The sequence below is a fragment of the Oncorhynchus clarkii genome, chromosome 9 (assembly GCF_045791955.1).
Source record: "Oncorhynchus clarkii lewisi isolate Uvic-CL-2024 chromosome 9, UVic_Ocla_1.0, whole genome shotgun sequence".
NCBI classification, from domain to species: Eukaryota; Metazoa; Chordata; class Actinopteri; order Salmoniformes; family Salmonidae; genus Oncorhynchus; species Oncorhynchus clarkii.
This window is the reverse complement of record NC_092155.1, coordinates 21,070,834-21,091,068: the sequence shown is the minus strand read 5'-3', so window position 1 is coordinate 21,091,068 and position 20,235 is coordinate 21,070,834. Positions and strand designations below refer to the sequence as shown.

General features: G+C 43.2%; 3 protein-coding genes across 7 annotated transcripts in view; 2 read left to right on the top strand and 1 right to left on the bottom strand.

The window, feature by feature from the left end:
• Positions 1-5,782: 5,782 nt before the first annotated feature.
• LOC139417159 (N-alpha-acetyltransferase 38, NatC auxiliary subunit-like) lies at positions 5,783-8,525 on the bottom strand. The gene is made up of 3 exons (XM_071166399.1): positions 8,438-8,525; positions 6,914-7,091; positions 5,783-6,613 (listed from the first exon to the last, which is right to left on the bottom strand). Exons 1-3 carry the CDS (start codon positions 8,474-8,476, stop codon positions 6,489-6,491), a joined length of 342 nt encoding a protein of 113 aa, XP_071022500.1. The 5' UTR covers positions 8,477-8,525; the 3' UTR covers positions 5,783-6,488.
• A 337-nt stretch (positions 8,526-8,862) lies between these two features.
• LOC139417158 (cytochrome b5 domain containing 1) lies at positions 8,863-11,166 on the top strand. The gene is made up of 4 exons (XM_071166398.1): positions 8,863-9,099; positions 9,168-9,244; positions 9,349-9,567; positions 10,936-11,166. Exons 1-4 carry the CDS (start codon positions 8,979-8,981, stop codon positions 11,164-11,166), a joined length of 648 nt encoding a protein of 215 aa, XP_071022499.1. The 5' UTR covers positions 8,863-8,978.
• Positions 11,167-12,210: 1,044 nt separating this feature from the next.
• The window catches only part of LOC139416076 (chromodomain-helicase-DNA-binding protein 3-like), a 57,701-nt gene continuing 49,676 nt past the window's right edge, over positions 12,211-20,235 (top strand). For 4 of the 5 annotated variants that reach the window (XM_071164336.1, XM_071164335.1, XM_071164334.1 and 1 more), the window contains exons 1-6: positions 12,432-12,869; positions 14,867-15,000; positions 15,204-15,383; positions 15,495-15,619; positions 15,875-16,164; positions 16,445-16,608. In XM_071164336.1, coding sequence (XP_071020437.1) covers positions 12,704-12,869; positions 14,867-15,000; positions 15,204-15,383; positions 15,495-15,619; positions 15,875-16,164; positions 16,445-16,608 — 1,059 coding nt within the window. In that variant the 5' untranslated portion in view covers positions 12,432-12,703. Of the gene's footprint in view, positions 12,870-14,866; positions 15,001-15,203; positions 15,384-15,494; positions 15,620-15,874; positions 16,165-16,444; positions 16,609-20,235 lie in introns of all 5 variants that reach the window. The other variant, XM_071164333.1, reaches the window with a different exon arrangement.

Here is a 20,235-nt window from a genome sequence, read left to right as displayed (position 1 = left end):
AAGCTCTTTTAAAAGTAGTTTGTGGTAGTGGAATAAGTTTAAAAAGTGTTACTTTAATGATATTATTCAAAAGTGATCATTTCAAATGCCAAACCCTAGCCAGTAGTAGTGGTCGGTAGTTGTGTGGTTGTGGTGAGTAGTTTTGGTAAGTAGGTATGTGTGTAGTTCAGTAGTTGTGGTCAGTAGGTAAGTAGGTGTGTGGGTCTGTAGTTGTGGTTTAGCAGTTGTGGTTGTGGTCAGTAGTTTTGTTAAGTAGGTGTGTGGTTCAGAAGTTGTGGTTATGTTGTGGTCAGTAGCAGCTGTGTGGTTGTGGTCAGTAGTCATGTGGTTGTGGTCAGGGTCAGTAGTTTTGTTAAGCAGGTGTGTGGTTCAGTAGTAGTGGACAGTAGTTGTGGTTCAGTAGTTCTGTGGTTGTGGTCTGGAGTCATTGTCCCATTGTTTGGTTGTGTTCAGTCGTTTTGGTGAGTAGGTGTGTGGTTGTGGTCAGTAGTTTTGTAGTAAGTTGTGTTTCAGTAGTTGTGTGATTGTGGTCAGTAGTTGTTTTCAGTAGCTATGGTCTGTATTTGTGTTGTGGTCAGTAGTTGCATGCTTGTGGTCAGTAGTTGTTTTCAGTAGTTGTGTGGTGTGTCAGTAGTGCTATGGTTAGTAATTGTGGTAGTTGTGTGGTCAGTAGTTATGGTGTTATGGTCAGTAGTCTTGGTCAGAAGTTGTCAGTAGTTATGGTCTCTAGTTGTGCTGTTCAGGTCCGTAATTGGTTGTAGTCAGTAGTTATGGTCTCTAGTTGTGTTGTGGTCAGTAGTTGTGGTAGGTAGATGTGTGCTTGTGGTGAGTAGTTATGGGCAGTTGTGGTCTGTAGTTCTGGTGTTGTGGTCAGTAGTTGTGTGGTGCAATAGTGTGGTTTTGGTAAGTAGGTATGTGGTTCAGTAGTTGGGGTCAGTAGTTTTGTGGTCAGTAGTGTGGTTTGGTAAGTAGGTATGTGGTGCAGTAGTTGGGGTCAGTAGTTTTGTGGTCAGTAGTAGTGGTTTAGTAGCTGTGGTCAGTAGCAGTTGTGTGGTTAGTAATTGTGGTTTAGTAGTGTGGTTTCGGTAAGTAGGTATGTGGTCAGTAGTAGTGGTTTAGTAGTTGTGGTCAGTAGCAGTTATGTGATTAGTTATTGTGGTCAGTAGTTGTGTGGTTGTAGTCAGTAGTTTTGTTAAGTAGGTGTGTGGTTCAGTAGTTGTGGTCAGTAGTTGTATGGTTATGGTCAGTAGTGTTGTGGTCAGTAGCAGCTGTGTGGTTGTGGTCAGTAGTTTTAGTAAGTAGGTGTGTGGTTCAGTAGTTGTGGTCAGTAGTTGTATGGTTATGGTTAGTAGTTTTGTGGTTAGTTGTGGTCAGTAGCAGCTGTGTGGTTGTGGTCAGTAGTTGTGTGGTTAGGAATTGTGGCTCAGTAGTTGTGGTCAGTTGTTTTGGTAAGTAGGTGTGTGGTTCAGTAGTTGTGGTCAGTAGCACCTGTGTGGTTGTGGTCAGTAGTCATGCGGTTGTCGTCTGGAGTTGTGGTCTCATTGTGTGGTAAGTAGTTGATTGGTTGTGGTCAGTTGTGGTCAGTAGTTTTGTTAAGCAGGTGTGTGGCTAAGTAGTAGTGGTCAGTAGTTGTGGTCAGGAGTTGGTTGGATGTGGTCAGTAGTTGTGTGGTTGTGGTCATGTGGCTGTGGTCTGAAGTTGTGGTCTCTGTGTGGTTGTGATCAGTAGTTGTGTAGTAAGTAGATGGTTGTTTGTGGTCAGTTTTGTTGTTGTGGTCAGTAGCTTTGTTAAGCAGGTGTGTGGTTCAATAGTTGTGGTTGTGGACAGAAGTTGGTTGGATGTGGTCAGTAGTTGTGTGGTTGTGGTCTGGAGTTGTGATCTCATTGTGTGGTTGTGTTCAGTAGTGGTGTGGTTCAGTAGATGTGTGCTTGTGGCCAGTAGTTGTGTGGTTCAGTAGTGGTGTGGTTCAGTGGTTGTGGTCTGGAGTTTTGGTCTAGTGTTGTGGCTAGGAGTTATGGTCTCATTGTTTGGCTGGGTGGTAAGTAGTTGGTTGGTTGTGGTCAGTAATTTTGGTCAGAGTTTTGTAGTTATGGTCAGTAGTTTTTCTTAAGCAGGTGTGTGGTTCAGTGGTTGTGGTCAGTAGTTATGTGGTTGTGGTCAGTAGTGTTGTGCTTAGTAATTGTGATCAGTAGTTGTGTGGTTGTGGTAGTAGTGTGGTTCAGTAGTTGTGTTGTCAGTAGTTGTGGGGTTATGGTCAGTAGACTTGGCCAGAAGTTGTCAGTAGTTGTGTTGTTGCGGCCAGTAGTTGTGTGGTCAGTAGTTTTGTTGTTCAGTAGTTGTGTGGTTGTGGTCAGTAGTTGTTCTCAGTAGTTGTATGGTGTGTCAGTAGTGTTGTGCTTAGTATTTGTGGTCAGTAGTGTTGTGGTAGTAGTTATGGTCTGTAGTTGTGTTGTTGTGGCCAATAGTTGTATGCTCAGTAGTTGTGGTCAGTAGTTGAGTGGTGTGTCAGTAGTGTTGTGCTTAGTAATTGTGATCAGTAGTTGTGTGGTAGTAGTGTGGTCAGTAGTCTTGGTCAGTAGTTGTGTGGTTGTGGTCAGTAGTTTTGTGGTAAGTTGTGGTTCAGTAGTTATGGTCTGTAGTTGTTATTGTGGCCAGTAGTTGTATGGTCAGTAGCTGTGTGGTTGTGGTCAGTAGTTGTTTTCAGTAATTGTGGTCAGTAGTTGTGTGGTGTCAGTTGTGCACTAAATTGTGGTCAGTAGTTGTGTGGTTGTGGTAGTAGTGTGGTTCAGTAGTTGTGTTGTCAGTAGTTGTGGTGTTATGGTCAGTAGTCTTGGTCAGAAGTTGTCAGAAGTTGTGTTGTTGCGGCCAGTGTGTGGTTAATAGTTTTGTTGTTCAGTAGTTGCATGGTTGTGATCAGTAGTTGTGTGTTGTGCTTAGTATTTGTGGTCAGTAGTGTTGTGGTTGTGGTAGTAGTGTGGTTCAGTAGTTGTGGTGATATGGTCAGTAGTCTTGGTCCGAAGTTGTTAGTAGTTGTGTGGTTGTGGTCAGTAGTTATGGTCTCTAGTTGTGTTGTTCAGGTTAGTAGTTGGTTGTGGTCAGTAGTTATGGTCTTTAGTTGTGTTTTGGTCAGTAGTTTTGTGCCTGTGGTCAGTAGTTATGGTCAGTTGTTGTCTATAGTTCTGCTGTTGTGGTCTGTAGTTCTGGTATTGTGGTCTGTAGTTGTGTTGTGGTCAGAGGTTGTGGTCAGTAGTTGTGTGGTTAGTAGTTGTGGTCAGTAGCGTGGTTGTGGTCATTAGTTGTGTGGTTGTGGTCAGTAGTTTTGGTAAGTAGGTAGGTGGTTCAGTAGTAGTGGTTAGTAGTTCTGTGGTTGTGGTCAGGAGTTGTTACTAGTTGTGTTCAGTAGTTGGTTGGATGTGGTTCAGTAGTTGTGTGGTTGTGGTCAGTAGTTGTGGTCAAGTAGTTGTGTGTTCAGTAGTTGTGGTCAGTAGTGTTCAGTAGTTTTGGTGAGTAGGTGTGTGGTTCTGTTCGGGAGTTTTGGTCAGTCTGTGTGCTTGTGGTCTGTAGTTATGTTGTGGTCAGCAGTTGTGTTTTTGTGGTCAGTAGTTTTGTGGTTCAGTAGTTGTATTCAGTAGTTGTGGTCAGTTGTGTTCAGTAGTTGTGTGGTGTGTCAGTAGTGTTGTGGTCAGTAGTTGTGTGGTTGTGGTCATGAGTTGTAGTTATGGTCTCTGTGTTGTGGTCAGTAATTTTGTGGTTGTGGTCAGTAATTGTGGTCAGGAGTGGTGTTCAGTAGTTGTGGTCAGTAGCTATGGTCAGTAATATATACTGTAGTTGTGGTCAATAGTTGTGTTGTTGTGGTCAGTAGTTGTGTGGTGCAATAGGTGTGTTGTAAATAGGTGTGTGGTTGTGGTCAGTAGTTGTGTGCACTTTTAGGAAAAAAAGGCTCTGGAAAGAATCAAAAAAGGTAATCTGCTTGCTTCATATATGGCACCCCTTAATTCTATATAGACCCGAAATTGGTTCCATATAGAACACTATATAGCACCAATTTTGGTTCAGTGAAGAATAACAAAATGGGTTCTGATCAAAGAACCCTACAACCATTTTTGGTTCTATCCAGAACCTTTTTTTCTAAGATTCTGGTGGTGGTCAATAACTACAGTTATTGCATGTGAAAACTGAACGAAGTGCGATGAGAAGTTATCGGGTGAAAAAAAAGTGAGTGAACAGAGACAGCTTCGCTCTATCCAATCAGCGCAACAGGATCAACGTCCCAGTTGAGTTATTTAGAGCGCGGAGCACAATCCTGAGAATGAAGCTAGTGAGCATTACAAATCTTCTCTATCATTCCAGTTTAGTTCAGACCGGATAATTATTCAAATATTAGTCCTAAACTGTTTGGTCCGAAACAGATTCTGAATCATGGGAATTTATTATGAAGACATTGTCACCCTCCGAGGCACGTGTTGCTAAAGCCAGTGATAAACATGCTAGCAAACGTTTGTGCTTTGAAACTAAATAAATGCTGCATCCTGACCCACAATTTATTTAATAGATTCATGATAATGTTGTTAGACAAAGCAAGGAGAGAACTTCAAAATGTGATTTAGATGTATTGGAATTTACTGCTGTTGGTAAGTAATGAATCTGCTAGCTTCTGACAATAATTGCAAGCAGTTGATGTGTTACTAAAACAGATCACTCTATTAATTTGAAGAAACTATTCCTAATCCGTTTTCAGATTTTAAAAACAGTGAAGTAGAGGAAGATTTCCCACTAACTTTTTGTCTAAATTGTTGGCAAATATTCAAAGTAGCAGATTTGTGTCAAAAGTTGTTGCATTTAAAGTGAATGGAATGTTGGAAGTGATGATGTCACAATGGGGAGATTGTTGAAAAAAGTCCCACTCTCCTGAATGAAGATAGATACAAAGTTGAATATTTTAAAAGATATCAAAAGTTGAATACGAGCAACTCAACTCAAACCAGTCTGTCTACACGTTTGAAGTTTGAATGGCATTTGTGTAAGAGGAGTTGCACGCTAAAGAATAAGAAAAATGAAGATGTAAGTGGGGCATTTGCTTCGCAAACCCCACAAGGGCAAAAATTGATACGACAAATACACATTACCAGGAAATAATGGCAAACTTTTGCAATCATGCAACTCTCGTACTGGGGCCTCCCGAGTGGCCTAAGTGGTCTCAGGCCCTGCATCACAGTGCTAGCTGTGCCACTAGAGATCCTGGTTTGTCCAGGCTCTGTCGCAGCTGTGACCGGGAGACCCATGGGGCGGCACACAATTGGCCCAGCGTCATCAGGATCAGGGTTAGGGGAGGGATTGGCTGGCAGAGATGTTCTTGTCCCATCGCACTCTAGCGACTCTTGTGGCGGGCTGGGCGCAATGCACGCTGACATGGTCGCCAGGTGTACCATCCGAAACACATTGGTGTGGCTGGCTTCCGGGTTAAGCGGGCATTGTGTCAAGAAGCAGTGTGGCTTGGCTGGGTTGTGTTTCGGAGGACGCACGGCTCTCGGCCTTCGCCTCTCCTGAGTCCGTACGGGAGTTGCAGCGATGAGACAAGACTGTAACTACCAATTGGATACCACGAAAAAGGGATAATTAAACATTTAAAACTCCCTCATACTGAATATATTTTCCTAGTAACATGTGCACTTTAACACTTTAACTGATGGCCTCAACTGGTGTGACCTGGAAAGACGTGTCCCGAAACGAGTGAGATGGAGGACGTTTGTCAACGGCCTATGCTGCTAATAGGAGACAAGGGTTTAATCAAATCAAACTTTATTTTCCACATGCATCAAATACAAGTGTAGACTTTACTGTGAAATGCTTACAAGCCTTTAACCAACAGTGCAGTTCAAGAAGAAGAAAATATTTACCAAGTAGGCTAAAATAAAAAGTAACAAGAATAACGATGCTATATACAGGGGGCACCGGTACTGAGTCAGTGTGCAGGGGTACAGGCTAGTTGAGGTGTTTAAGTCAAGTAAGTCATGAACTTTTGCTAGTCATGCTCTGGACCATCTGTAACTGCTGCACTACCAGTATATAAGGACAGTCTGCATCATTCTTCATTAACAGATCAGACAGGTTTAGACACTGAAATGTATTGGAAAACATTTATCCATATTCCATACAATTAAACAGCGGTTCCATACAAACACATATACTGTACAGCCTGGCTCAGTCCATGCCCCTCCTTGAATAAACATGTTGTACTCAGTATATTAACTTAACACACACACACTGTAATGTCACTGAGAGTGCCTGGTTAGACCTCACACACACCATGGCTGCCTGCTAAACCAAATACACTGGCACCAGAGATCAGCTGCATCTGGAATTCTCCTTTGATTGAATTCTCAATTTCAAGTCTGTACTGTAACGTCTTCTAGGCTGCTGAGACATAGACCTGGCTAGCCAGGATGTTAGCTAGTCTCCTCCAGCTTTGGGCGAGCTGATCTTGTTCCTCAGTGGCTGGACCCGAACCCCTGTGTGCCGACCAGGCTGTCTGATTCCACCTCGATAGAGACCACGTGGTGGCCGGGAATCATGGCTAACCCCAGCACTCTGGGCTCACCCTGGGAGAAGGAGTCTGATGCAGATGCAAGTAGGACACACACAAAATATATTTTTAAAATGAACATGTACACAGTGTATTAACGGCAATGTTACTCTGTTACAAAGCAGAATATGGATATGGTGTTCACTCCGGTCCCAGAGAGCTATAAGGTTTTTACAGCAAATAAACTAAGCAATACATTTGCTAGCTGAATCGGGTTTGTTAGTGCTGGGTTTGGACAAAACCCTGCACCCACTGCTCTGCAGGAACAGGGGTGAGTAGCAGTGAGCTTACTAGAGTATGTGGGCTTAGCCTAATAAGTACTGTCGTAACCTGAGGATTTGAGGAACTCCTGAGCGGACCCCAGGATGACGTTGCAGTCTCTGTCTGTGCACAGGAACAGTCCCACCAGTGTTCGTCCGTCTGTCATTCTGATTCTCATGTTTTTGTTCAGCAGGCTCTCTAGCTTCTGCCGTGCTCTGGAGGAGTAAGATGACAGTTCGCCCCGCCCCTAGAAATAGGGAGAAATTAGATGATAGGACTATACTTGTAACGGAAGCATAATGGTGATACTGGGTGCATCTCAACCGTCTAAAGTGGCTTGCTCTCTTTGTAGCCTATACTTGTTAAACTTCCCCTTGGCAAGGTTGACAAGGAGACACGACTTTCAAACACTTTATTTACCTAGCTCTGGTCCATGTGCATACAGCGGATGTGCAAGCAGATCGTAGTGACGTATGCGCTTGGACCAGAGCTAGTTTGAAGGTAAGCAAAATGCTCAACATGTGTTTATTTGTATTTTGAAGAGATGACAGCTTGTACATACAGAGAAGCTTATCGGCACTATAGCAACATCTTTACTTTGGTAACGAAAGTATATTGAAGTCAGTCACGAGACAAAATCTGAGAAATCCTCTATGAAGGAAATGGAACGACGTTAACGTTAGCCCTTGATCATGACTCTCAGTTCCATTACATATAAGGCATCTTCCGTATGGGGAAGCTTTGTTACGAGCCCCAACACTCAGTCTGAACATTAACACGCATAGCTTGCGGTACGGTTTTGGAAGCATAAGGACTTTATCTTTCATATCAGCAACAAAAAAATACATTGATACACACCTTTTATAGGGTTCCTACACTGCCATTCATCCATGTTACAGAAGGTGTTTACGGAAGACAGAAGGGCCATCAGTGTTAATTAGCTATATAGCATGTTCTGAACACCCGTGTTTAATGGAAGAAGGCTGCCAGAAACGTATTGTCACTGAAAAATACTGTTGCCTGCAACTTTGATAAAGCCGGTTAAAACAGTGTACAGCACAGGATGTTGGCGGCACTTTAATTGGGGAGGAAAGGCTCGTGGTAATGGCTGGAGCGTTATTTGTGGAATAGCATCAACTACATCAAACACAGTTTTCATGTGTTTGCTGCCATTCCATCTGCTCCGTTACGGACAATATTATGAGCCGCCCCCTCAGCAACCTCCTGTGTTGTACAGTAATAGTACATTTTGCCTTTGTGAAATTATTTTTGATGTGATATGAAAGTAAAGGGCTTTATGTTTCTAGAACCGTATCGCAAAAGATAATCGATTTACGTTTAGCTGAAGTATTTGGCTGTCAGATCAAGTCTATCTTTGGAAGAAAAAAAACACAAGGTCCTTAAGGAGTAATGTTAACGGTCGGCTCCTTAAGAGTACATCTTGGGCTACTTTAGCTTAGCTAGCTAGTGGATCCAACTTGCCCACGAAATGTATGGATTAGCTATGCACGCTCTCCTTTCAGTTTGGCAAAGTGAATATTATGTATTAGAATTGTGTCAAATACGACATTATTAAATATATATCACCCCTACATGAGTTGATGGACCATTTTCTTCAATCATTGTTGCCATTCCACCCTTTCTTGATCGTATTTTTCTTGAGGAATTATTTCACTGTTGTACAGCCGGAAATTTGTTAGGGAATACGATGCATTGTGGGTATTGTAGTAGGTAGGTAAAGCCAGAGGTTTGGTAAAACTTTGCACCTATTTGGTTTTGGAGCATTTAATGGATCATTCAGTTAGATCCTATTAAATTACAAAGTATTGTCATGCTTAATTCTATAATAAAATTGGTCAAATGTGTGACATGATTTATTGACTGTGCAACCACTTGTGTGAGATTCCGCAAAGCTGATTTCAGTGTCGCGCTGTCTTTGCCAGACGCTTCCGTGGTTACCACAGTAACGGAGCTCCAGCTGTTCGTGTGTACGCTTGTGGATACAATAGCGAGTGAGCTTGCACATAAACAATATACGTTACTTGTTATATCTCTGACATATGCTCAGTTGTTACATTTTACATTACCTTTTATAGCTCTACATGAATTGGGTAAATTTGCGGAAGTAATACAAATGCGGCCAACAAAGTATTTCACCCCAACAGAGGTGTCCCTTCATAACACCCTTGGCGACCTGTGGGTGTCATACCTGGGCAAGGTGTACGACTTGACACCATTGGTGAATGAATTTAAAGGTAAGTTGTCGAATATAAATAGGCTATTAGGTTACAACAGTTTAATAAATAACACGCTTTTTTTTCAGGGGATGTACTTCTGAAGCCTATCATTGAGTGTGCAGGAAAGGACATCAGTCACTGGTTTGACCCAAAGACAAAAGATGTGAGTGAGAAAATAATCAGACTTCTATCAAGAATGTTACATATTTGTCTTTCTTTTTCATTATATTGATGATGAGTAGGCAAAATCCCCATTTGTATTTTCAGATTCTGACCCACATTGACCCACTATCTGGGTGTGTGAAATACTACACCCCTAGGGGGCGCTTTGTGCACGTGCCCCCTCCCTGCCCTCGCACTGACTGGACCAATGACTTTGGGCGACCCTGGTGGAGAGATACACAATATGAGGTGGGACTACTTTCTGTCAAGACCAGGTGGATCCGCATCATCAACACCCTCACATCCCAGGAGCAGGGTCTGGAGGTAAGTCATCCTTATTCTGATCAGGGAGAATGTCATGTAATTATTATAAGAGGCTGCATGTGTACATGACACATGTATACATGTGTTATCATACTAATCTCACATAGCAAGACACCATCCCCTGGCAAGTGGGGCTAGTGCCATACATAGATATAATAAATGCTGCATGCATGTATTATACATATGCTATAGATATGCACACATCATACTGACATCATTCTGCACACATACATGTCACCTTCACGCATACATGCACCATTTATACGTAACCATCATGCATACTATTGTAGCTGTTCAAGCCTTATCCTCCCACCTCCCCCTCAACCGCCTTACCAGCAAAGCATTGTCAGCATATCGCAGTAGCAGTCTATTAGGAGTGTATCCACTCATCTGGCACTGTTTCACACATACTGCGTAATATCACTGACTGGAACACAGGTGCTGTGTCTCCCTTACTCTGTGTGTCACTGGCTGAATAAAATATGGGTTACCACACTGCACTCTAGGGAGCCCTGGCCTGTATGTGACTAGCTTCCAAAGGGACCAAAGGGGCACTGGGAGGGGGAGTGAGTAGCACAGTAGTGCAGTGTGTCACTGTCAAGCGCTGGGGGGTTTCTGAGCAAGTCCTGGCTTGGTTCGCTCATTCCCCCCGCAGCCTACACAAACAAACACACAACACAACACGCTCGCACCCACAGCAGAGTACGCCTCTCCTCTCCAGCGCGGTGGGAGAGCAGGCTTTCCCACCAACCTGCCCCAGCTGGCACTAGTAGTCTTCTACTGGGCCAGAAGCTTAGTGTGGGTGCTCCACGCTCCACACAGTCAGACACATGCTCTCTCTCTCTCTGATACAGTCACAAATACTCACGCACACACCACACACAAATTCTCTCTTTCTTTTTCTCATACACTCTCTCCCTCGCACACAATCTCTCCTCCTTTCTCTTTCACCCTGCCCCCCCCCCCCCCCCCCCCCCCCCCCCCCCCGCCCCTCTCTAGTGGTTCTTAGCAAGTGTGCCCATTGCACCCTGCATAAACAAATGATTTTCTTATTTTTTTTGTTGGCTCCTGGAAGCCAAGCTAGAGTGGTTTAACCGCCAGTTGCAAGACATGCCCATAGACCACAGAATGGGTTTCAGGGGGAAATACAATGGATAATACATATATATGTTTACTATTGAAATACAATGGCTGATGACAATGACTGATCATACCTATAGGTTCTAGATCTGAAACAGCTGCAACAGATTTCAGCTGCAGTCAATATATCCCCTGGGAAGTCAGGAACATTGGTTGGAAAACATGGGTTGGAAAAGTAAAATCATTTAAAAAAACTGCAACTTCTCCCGCCTCTCTCTCTTTTCCCAGGTGTGTTCCGAGGAGACCTTGAATGAGATTCTCCAGCGGTACCTCCGCTACAACTCTCACGCCGCCAGCTACACTTGGAAGCACGACTGTGTCAACCTGGACATGAGTAAAACGCTGGAGGAGAACGGCATCCCCGACGAGGACGAGGACTTCTACAACACACGCATGGACCGCGACCTCTTCTCCCAGTCCATCTGCCTATACTTCAACGACGACCTCACTGAACTTTGACCCCATATGTAAGGATGTTAGAAAATGGTGGTGAGCAATATGAGCAGACAATCTATTAAAATGTTGACTCACAAAATACATTTTCTGTATGTGTTATTTGTTAGCGTTATATTATTGTTGTAGATATTTTATTATAGCCAATTTAACACAAAAAGGACTTGAACTGGTAACCTCACAATTAACCTGTTCCTTTCCTTGTCATTCTATCCCAGTGTCATCCTTTTGTCATTCCTTCAAAGCTTCTTGCATCTTTACAGTAGACCTACATAAATTCATGCCAACATTTTACATAAAATAGCATGGTAACCATGGTAATTGTTTATGTGATATTCAACAGCACCTTTGTGGCTCTGCTGGGTTAAGATTTCCAGTTGTACAGAATGTGCAGGAAACCAAATCTACTATAACAGTAGCAATATCAGGTTTAGTCAGTCTGATATATAATATCAAATCAAATTTTATTGGTCACATACACATGGTTAACAGATGTTATTGCGAGTGTAGCGAAATGTTATCCATAGTTCTATTCATCAGTGACCTGCCATTGTTATCAATATCTAGGCTATTTATCATTATTCACAATTATACACACAGTTTTTACTCTAAAATGTGCATACTGTATGTATGTATGTCTGACCATAGACCCCTTTATCAAAGCTGGGCTGCCTGAAGGGAGACCAACCATTGTCTGACTACTAGAGGTTCCCATGGCCTTACTGCCACCCATATCAAAGGGACTCTAGTGAAAGTGTGCAATATGATTTTCAAATGTATCCTCTTTCATTTTAATGCTTTCAGAATGTTCAAAAAATATATATTCGATTTCTATTATTATTATAATAAAATAATCTCCAGTTGAAAAAAATGCCCGTTTGCACATTGCATAGATTTTTCTCCCTACCACAAGTGGTTAATTTTTAAGCAATCCAATCTGATGTAAATCTGGGCATGGCTGCGGCAGATTTTCCCAACCCCCCCACTCTCAAGCTCCCTCCCCGACTCTCTCTCTCTCTCTCTCTCTCTCTCTCTCACACGTATCGTTTTATACCACGGTGGGGGCCTTTAAGATTATTAAAGTGGCCATATTTGATAGATTTGTATCGCGTTTTTCAGTGCAGAAAGGGAGTTTTGTTGCGTGTGATCTTGAGACAGTTAGTTGGGATGGCTGATCATGGGGGGCAGTAACATTACAAGCAGTCAAACACCCCCTTTCTTGTTTCTTGTAACAATGTACATGTTTTTTGAGGAGGGAGGGGTAAACGGAGAGAGGCAGAGAGAGAGAGAAAAGAAGATGGGGGGGGGGGGGGGCGTTCTGCAATAATATAGTCCGCCATTTTTTATGTAAGGGGATTTTTCTTATTGGGGGGGTTGTTTAAAAAATAAATATAAGAGCGGCCATCTTTGTTTCCCTGCCTTGTAGTGTAAAATATTCCAAAACGGCCCCCACTTTTTTTCTGGTGTCGATTTGAATATTTAATAAATATCATAATTCCGGAAGGTTTCTGATTTCGAGGAAGGAGCCGATGACAGGAATATAATGTCCTCTCCTCTCCGGTCCTGTGAGGAAGACCAGGGCATGTTGGTTAATTCCGAGGGAGTAGATTTTGATGAAGAAGACGAGGACGACGGAGATCTAGACGAGAACGCAAGCGACATAAACTCGCCGGCGGCGCCTCGAGAAACTGCAACACTAGCCGCGCCAGGTAGGCTATATTAGCTACAGTCGAAAGAGACACTGGCGAAAGACTCGGGAGCGCGCACACAAAATAGAAACACATACGCCACATTTTTTTTAAAGTACGCCAGGACACCCTGTGCCGCTCATCTCAATAGTTATCCGTTGCTGCAATATAATTAGTCGCGCGCCCGTTGCTCCAAATGATAGCGCAGCTTTGAAACAGAAAGAGTTGAAGAATTCCAACTTATAAACAATTCCACAAAGTTGATCCTCCTCAACGTTGCTTTTCATCCTGACAATGCTGCCATATTCATAGATGTAAATAATATCTCAATGTTAATAGGTCGATGTGAAGTGTACAGCTCACGACATCACTGGCAGAAAACATGGACTCTCCAGCAATAAGCTTTCTGATTGTGGTCTTTAGAATAGTGCTGGGATGTCTGTTCCCGAGGCGTGAGCGTTAAAACCGGATGATAGAGTAAGTGCTGGTATGACAGTGTAAATAAACTTGCCTCCTACCCCATGACGGTCTCCACTGTCATACTGACAGGGACGGTTCATGATAGGACACCGACACTACTCCCAAGTTTTGAATATAACCGTTATGTGTAGCCTACAGGGCTATTGTTCCCACTCTCTTTTTGATGTCATAGCAGACTAACACATGTAACACGTAGGCCTATAATACACAAAGCCTAGAAACTATACTGTGAAGCCTAATTAAAGAAAGGACTTGCCTACAACAATTTCATGTGAAAAATACGATCAACAGAAATCTTATTTTACTCCAAAGAAGTTTCTTTTTGAGGGTTTACAGATTTGGCCTAGCTGGTTCCACACCAAAGAACATGTTTACATTATTTTGCAGTTCATGTTAATTAATACAATTACATTAATTTGCATGTATTCAACAGTGACATCAGATATTGCAGATCATGATTTTGGGGTATTCAACAAGGGACATTTTAGCATCACTCTGAACAACTAGCCTAAACTATGTCGCCTGTCTCGAGACAAGAGCCGCGTATCAATTAGTGCGCTTCCCGCAGCGTCTCTAAACCCCCCGCGACATGCGCTGGCGGCTGTTGTGGTCGGGAACCAGGTGTTGGAATTAATTGCGGGGAAGTAGGGTAGGGAGTCTTTTCAGTTCATCCTATAGAGACAGACTGGCTTGCGGCCTCAGAATCACCGAGCCCCGCGTGATGCTAATGCCGCCCCTGGCTGCACTCTGCAGCAGAAATATGCGGATAACTCGTCTGGGCGCGCGCTGCGTGTTGTCGCCCACCAACAAAGACAAACCATTAAATCGAACTAATTTCAACCAAGTGCAATGGCGGCCGCAAGCGACAGTTTTTTTGGTGATGTTTTCCCCCATCTCTTCATCCCCCTGACAAAGCACATGCTTCACTTTCTCTCACTCTCCAATAGGGTACAGTCTCACTTTTTGCCAGGGGAAAAACTTGAATACAGGGATGAACTGCTCATTATCACTTATTGACCCTCAAAACGTGGGATGTCGTGTCTTCGAAATAAATCTATTACATGTTTGATTTTATTTTATTTTCCCAATTCATTATTGCGGAAATATATATTGCTATGGACATAACGTTTTAGAAGCCCTAAAGCACTTTGTAACATGTAGCCAACATAAGGCCTTACTTTCATATGTCTCAGCCTCACATTTTCAATGCCAACAACATTCTTGTGTTTTTGTGAGGCGTTCATTAACAGATAAGCCAGATATGGATTTGGTTTTCACTGAACTGATACAAAGCAGCTGTCAATCCCACTTACCAGTCAAACTGTCACAATTCAGTCAATCTCACTCTCCCATATGACACATTTGGTGTCAACGCACACATGACAGTGTGTTGGTGAGAGGCTTTTGTTGTGCTTAATTGTGTTCAGAAGAGATTAGATCGACAATTCAAAGCCTTCAATGATGATTATAGTCAATATGATTTAGTCACATCTCTCTCTTTCTCTCTTCCATCCCCCTCTCCTCGCTTCAATCCCCAGTAGAGGAAGAAAGGGAAGCATCAGACAGGGCCAGTCTAGGGAGGAAGAAACGAGGGCCCAAGAAGAAGGAGACAAAGAAGAAGGAGAAAGAGAAAGAGGGAAAACCGGTTAAAGCCAAAAAACGGAAAAAGATTGTAAGCCTCTCGATCATTACGGTCCATCAACCGCCATACATTCTGATGACACGTCATTCTATTTCATTTGCTTAATTGAAGTCATAGAAAAAAAACTATCTGTGACATTACATATTGATTTAGCATCCTCATCCTCTCTTCTGTTCTTTCTCTTTTTCTCACTTTCCCCTCTCTCCCCTTCTTTTCTCCTCTCCTCCTCTCAGGAAAGTGATGTAGAGAGAGACTCGGAGCGAGAGAGAGATTATGGTGAGAACTCCGACAGCGCAGCGAGTGACTTCTCTGGCGAGAAAAAGAAGAAGAAGAAACACAAGGAAAAGAAGGAGAAGAAAACCAAGAAGAAGAAAAAAGATGATGGGGACAGCACGCATGAGGAGACAACAAAGGTAAGAAGAACACAACAAGAAAGTGCTATAGTTGTTGTTTTGCTTCATTTTTTACACATTCTGATGGCTAAAAGTCTTCAAGCTCTCTGACTGGTTGTTTCTCTCCTGCAGCCAATAGAACAGAAGACGTCGGCCCAGCTGGCTATGGACTGGGGTCTGGAGGATGTGGATCATACATTCACTGAAGACGATTACCGCACACTCACCAACTACAAAGCCTTCAGCCAGTCCATGAGGTACAGTTGGCCTGCTGTAGTGATTGACTGTCAGTGAGATGACTCAATGAGTTATTGTTTATTTCAGTTGTCTAGTTCACTACCAACCGTGGAACAATTCCCTCCATTCACAATCCCTCAGAAACAACCATTTCTAGTTCAAGTTTATTTTCAAGTTCAATATTATTTGCCACACTGTTCAAAATCAATTGTCATTACTGTTCTGTACATCAAACACTCAGCTCTTCTTCCTCACCTGCCTCTTCATCTTCCCAGGCCCATGATCGCCAAGAAGAACCCTAAGATCCCCATGTCTAAGATGATGACCATCCTGGGGGTCAAGTGGAGGGAGTTCAGCTCTAACAACCCCTTCAAGGGCTCCGGTGCTGCAGCCGTGGCAGCTGCAGCCGCCGCCGCCGCCATTGCCGTCGCCGAGCAGGTCTCCGCGGCAACCCCATCACCGGAGCCACCTCCACCCCGGAAGCAGCCCCAACCCCCACGGCCGCCCCCCCTACTGCCACCCCCGCCTCCCCCGCTCCGCAAGGCCAAGACCAAAGAGGGCAAAGGTCAGAGGATGAGAGAGAAGGGTGGAGTAGTGGAGTGTGTCATGTATAGCAAGGACTGATTGAATTGAAATGGAATTGGTCCCAAATTGTAGTCTGGACCCTCAGATATGTTGTAGCCCTGATCAAGGGTTTGGGTGATAGTCGACTAATTTAATCTGGTGTGCCAGTTTAGGGCAAGAACAAATATGTGAAACGTCTGAGGACCCCAAGGAGAGGTTTGGGAAATCCCGCACTAGAGCACTAGTAGAAATCTTGACTTCATTCTGTCCCTGTTTCTCAGGCCCTGGGTATAAGAAGAGTCGCAGTAAGAGTCCTCGTGTTCTGGCTGAGAGGAAGAAGGCGGTGGCAGCAGCAGTAGCGGCTTCAGTAGCTAAAGCCAAGAAGATGTCCCCCATACGCATAAAACTGGGGGCCTTAGGCAACAAGAGAAAGAAGAGCAGCTCTGTAAGTATTATAATGCTGTGAATTTGGATATTAAGATGTGCGGTGTAGGCCAATGTATGTGGGAGCATGCTGGTGTATGAGAGTCGACAGATCGGTGTTTCTCTCCTCTCTCTCTCTCTCTCTCTCTCAGTTCAGTTCAGTTCAATTTAAGGGCTTTATTGGCATGGGAAGCATATGTTTACATTGCCAAGGCAAGTGAAATAGATAAACAAAAGTGAAACAAACAATAAAACATTTACAGTAAATGTTACACTCACAAAAGTTCCAAAAGAATAAAGACATTTCATATTTCATATTATGTGCAAATAGTTAAAGTACAAAAGGGAAAATAAATAAACATAAATATGGGTTGTATGTACAATGGTGGTTGCTCTTCACTGGTTGCCCTTTTCTTGTGGCAACAGGTCACAGATCTTGTTGCTGTGGTGGCACACTGTGGTATTTCACCAAATAGATATGAGAGTTTATCAAAATTGGGTTTGTTTTCAAATTCTTTGTTGGTCTGTGTAATCTGAAGGAAACATGTGTATCTGATATGGTCACACATTTGGCAGGAGGTTAGGAAGTGCAGCTCAGTTTCCACCTCATTTTATGGGCAGTGTGCACATAGCCTGTATTCTCTTGAGAGCCAGGAGCAAGGCTTTGCTCACTGAGTGTGTACATAGTCAAAACTTTCCTTTTATTTAGGGTCAGTCACAGTTGTCGCTGTGCACTCTCTGTTTAGGGCCAAATAGCATTCTAGGTTGCTCTGTTCTTTCCAATGTGTCAAGTAATTCTCTTTTTGTTTTCTCATGATTTGGTTGGGTCTAATTGTGTTGCTGTCCTGGGGCTCTGCAGGGTCTGTTTTTGTTTGTGAACAGAGCCCCAGGACCAGCTTGCTTAGGTGACTCTTCTCCAGGTTCATCTCTCTGTAGGTGATGGCTTTGTTATGGAAGGTTTGAGAATCACTTCCTATTAGGTTGTTGAAGATGGCTCTTTTCTGGATTTTGATAATTAGAAGGTATCGGTCTAATTCTGCTCTGCATGCATTATTTGGTGTTTCACGTTGTACACAGTGGCTATTTTTGCAAAATTCTCTCTCTCTCTCTCTCTCTCTCTCTCTCTTTCTCTCTCTCTATATATATATATATATATATATATATATATATATATATATATATATATATATATATATATATAGATATAGATATAGATACAGTTGAAGTCGGAAGTTTACATACACTTAAATTGGAGTCATTAAAACTAGTTTTTCACCCACTCCACAAATTTCTTGTTAACAAACTATAGTTTTGGCAAGTTGGTTAGGACACCAACTGTGTGCATGACAAGTCATTTTTCCAACAATTGTTTACAGTCAGATTATTTCACTTATAATTCACTGTATCACAAGTTAACAGAAGTTAACTGTGCCTTTAAACAGCTTGGAATATTCCAGAAAATTATGTCATGGCTTTAGAAGCTTCTGATAGGCTAAATGACATCATTTGAGTCAATTGGAGGTGTACCTGTGGATGTATTTCAAGGCCTACCTTCAAACTCAGTGCCTCTTTGCTTGACATAATGGGAAAATCAAAAGAAATCAGCCAAGACTTCAGAAAAACTCCTCAAGCCTGGTTCATCCTTGGGAGCAATTTCCAAACGCCTGAAGGTACCACATTCATCTGTACAAACAATAGTACGCAAGTATAAACACCATGGGACAACACAGCCGTCATAGCGCTCAGGAAGGAGACGCGTTCTGTCTCCTAGAGATGAACATACTTTGGTGCGAAAAGTGCAAATAAATCCCAGAACAACAGCAAAGGACCTTGTGAAGATGCTGGAGGAAACAGGTATTTCCCCAGTAAAATGAGTCCTATAGCGACATAACCTGAAAGGCCGCTCAGCAAGGAAGAAGCCACTGCTCCAAAAGCACCATAAAAAAGCCAGACTACGGATTGCAACTGCACATGGGGACAAATATCGTACTTGTTGGAGAAATGTCCTCTGGTCTGATGAAACAAAAATAGAACTGTTTGGCCATAATGACCATCGTTATGTTTGGAGGAAAAAAGGGAGAGGCTTGCAAGCCGAAGAACACCATCCCAACCGTGATGCACAGGGGTGGCAGCATCATGTAGTGGGGGTGCTTTGTGCAGGAGGGACTGGTGCACTTCAGAAAATAGATGGCATCATGAGGACTGGAAAATTAGGTGGATATATTGAAGCAACATCTCAAGACATCAGTCAGGAAGTTAAAGCTTGGTCGCAAATGGGTCTTCCAAATGGACAATGACCCCAAGCATACTTCCAAAGTTGTGGCAAAATGGCTTAAGGACAACAAAGTCAAGATATTAGAGTGGCCATCACAAAGCCCTGACATCAATCACATAGAAAATGTGTGGGCAGAAGTGAAAAAGCATGTGCGAGCAAGGAGGCCTGCAAACCTTATTCAGTTACACCAGCTGTGTCAGGAGGAATGGGACAAAATTCACCCAACTTATTGTGGGAAGCTTGTGGAAGGCTACCTGAAACGTTTGACCCAAGTTAAACAATTTAAAGACAATGCTACCAAATACTAATTGAGTGTATGTAAACTTCTGACCCACTGGGAATGTGATGAAAGAAATAAAAGCTGAAATAAATCATTCTCTCTACTATTATTCTGACATTTCACATTCTTAAAATAAAGTGGTGATCCTAACTGACCTAAGACAGGGAATTTTAACTAGGATTAAATGTCAGGAATTGTGAAAAACTGAGTTTAAATGCTAAGGTGTAGGTAAACATCTGACTTCAACCTTATATTATATATAAACTCAGCAGAAAATAAACTTCCTCTCACTGTCAACTGCGTTTATTTTCAGAAAACTTAACGTGTAAATATTTGTATGAACATAACAAGATTCAACAACTGAGACATAAACTGAGCAAGTTCCACAGACATGTGACTAACAGAAATGGAATAATGTGTCCCTGAACAAAGCGGGGGTCAAAATCAAAAAGTAACAGTCAGTATCTGGTGTGGCCACCAGCTGCATTAAGTACTGCAGTGCATCTTCTCATGGACTGCACCAGATTTGCCAGTTCTTGGTGTGAAATGTTACCCCACTCTTCCACCAAGGCATCTGCAAGTTCCCAGACATTTCTGGGGGGAATGGGCATAGCCCTCACCCTCCGATCCAGTAGGTCCCAGTATTTAGATCCGGGCTCTTCGCTGGCCACGCCAGAACACTGACATTCCTGTCTTGCAGGAAATCACGCACAGAACGAGCAGTATGGCTGGTGGCATTGTCATGCTGGAGGTTCATGTCAGGGTGAGCCTACAGGAAGGGTACCACATGAGGGAGGAGGAAGTCTTCTCTGTAACGCACAGCGTTGAGATTGCCTGTAATGACAACAAGCTCAGTGCGATGATGCTGTGACACACCGCCCCAGACCATGATGGACCCTCCACCTCCAAATCGATCCCGCTCCAGAGTACAGGCCTTGGTGTAATACTCATTCCTTCGACGGTAAACGCGAATCCGACCATCACCCCTGGTGAGACAAAACCGCGACTCGTCAGTGAAGAGCACTTTTTGCCAGTCCTGTCTTGTCCAGCGACGATGTCTGGTGAGGACCTGCCTTACAACAGTCCTACAAGCC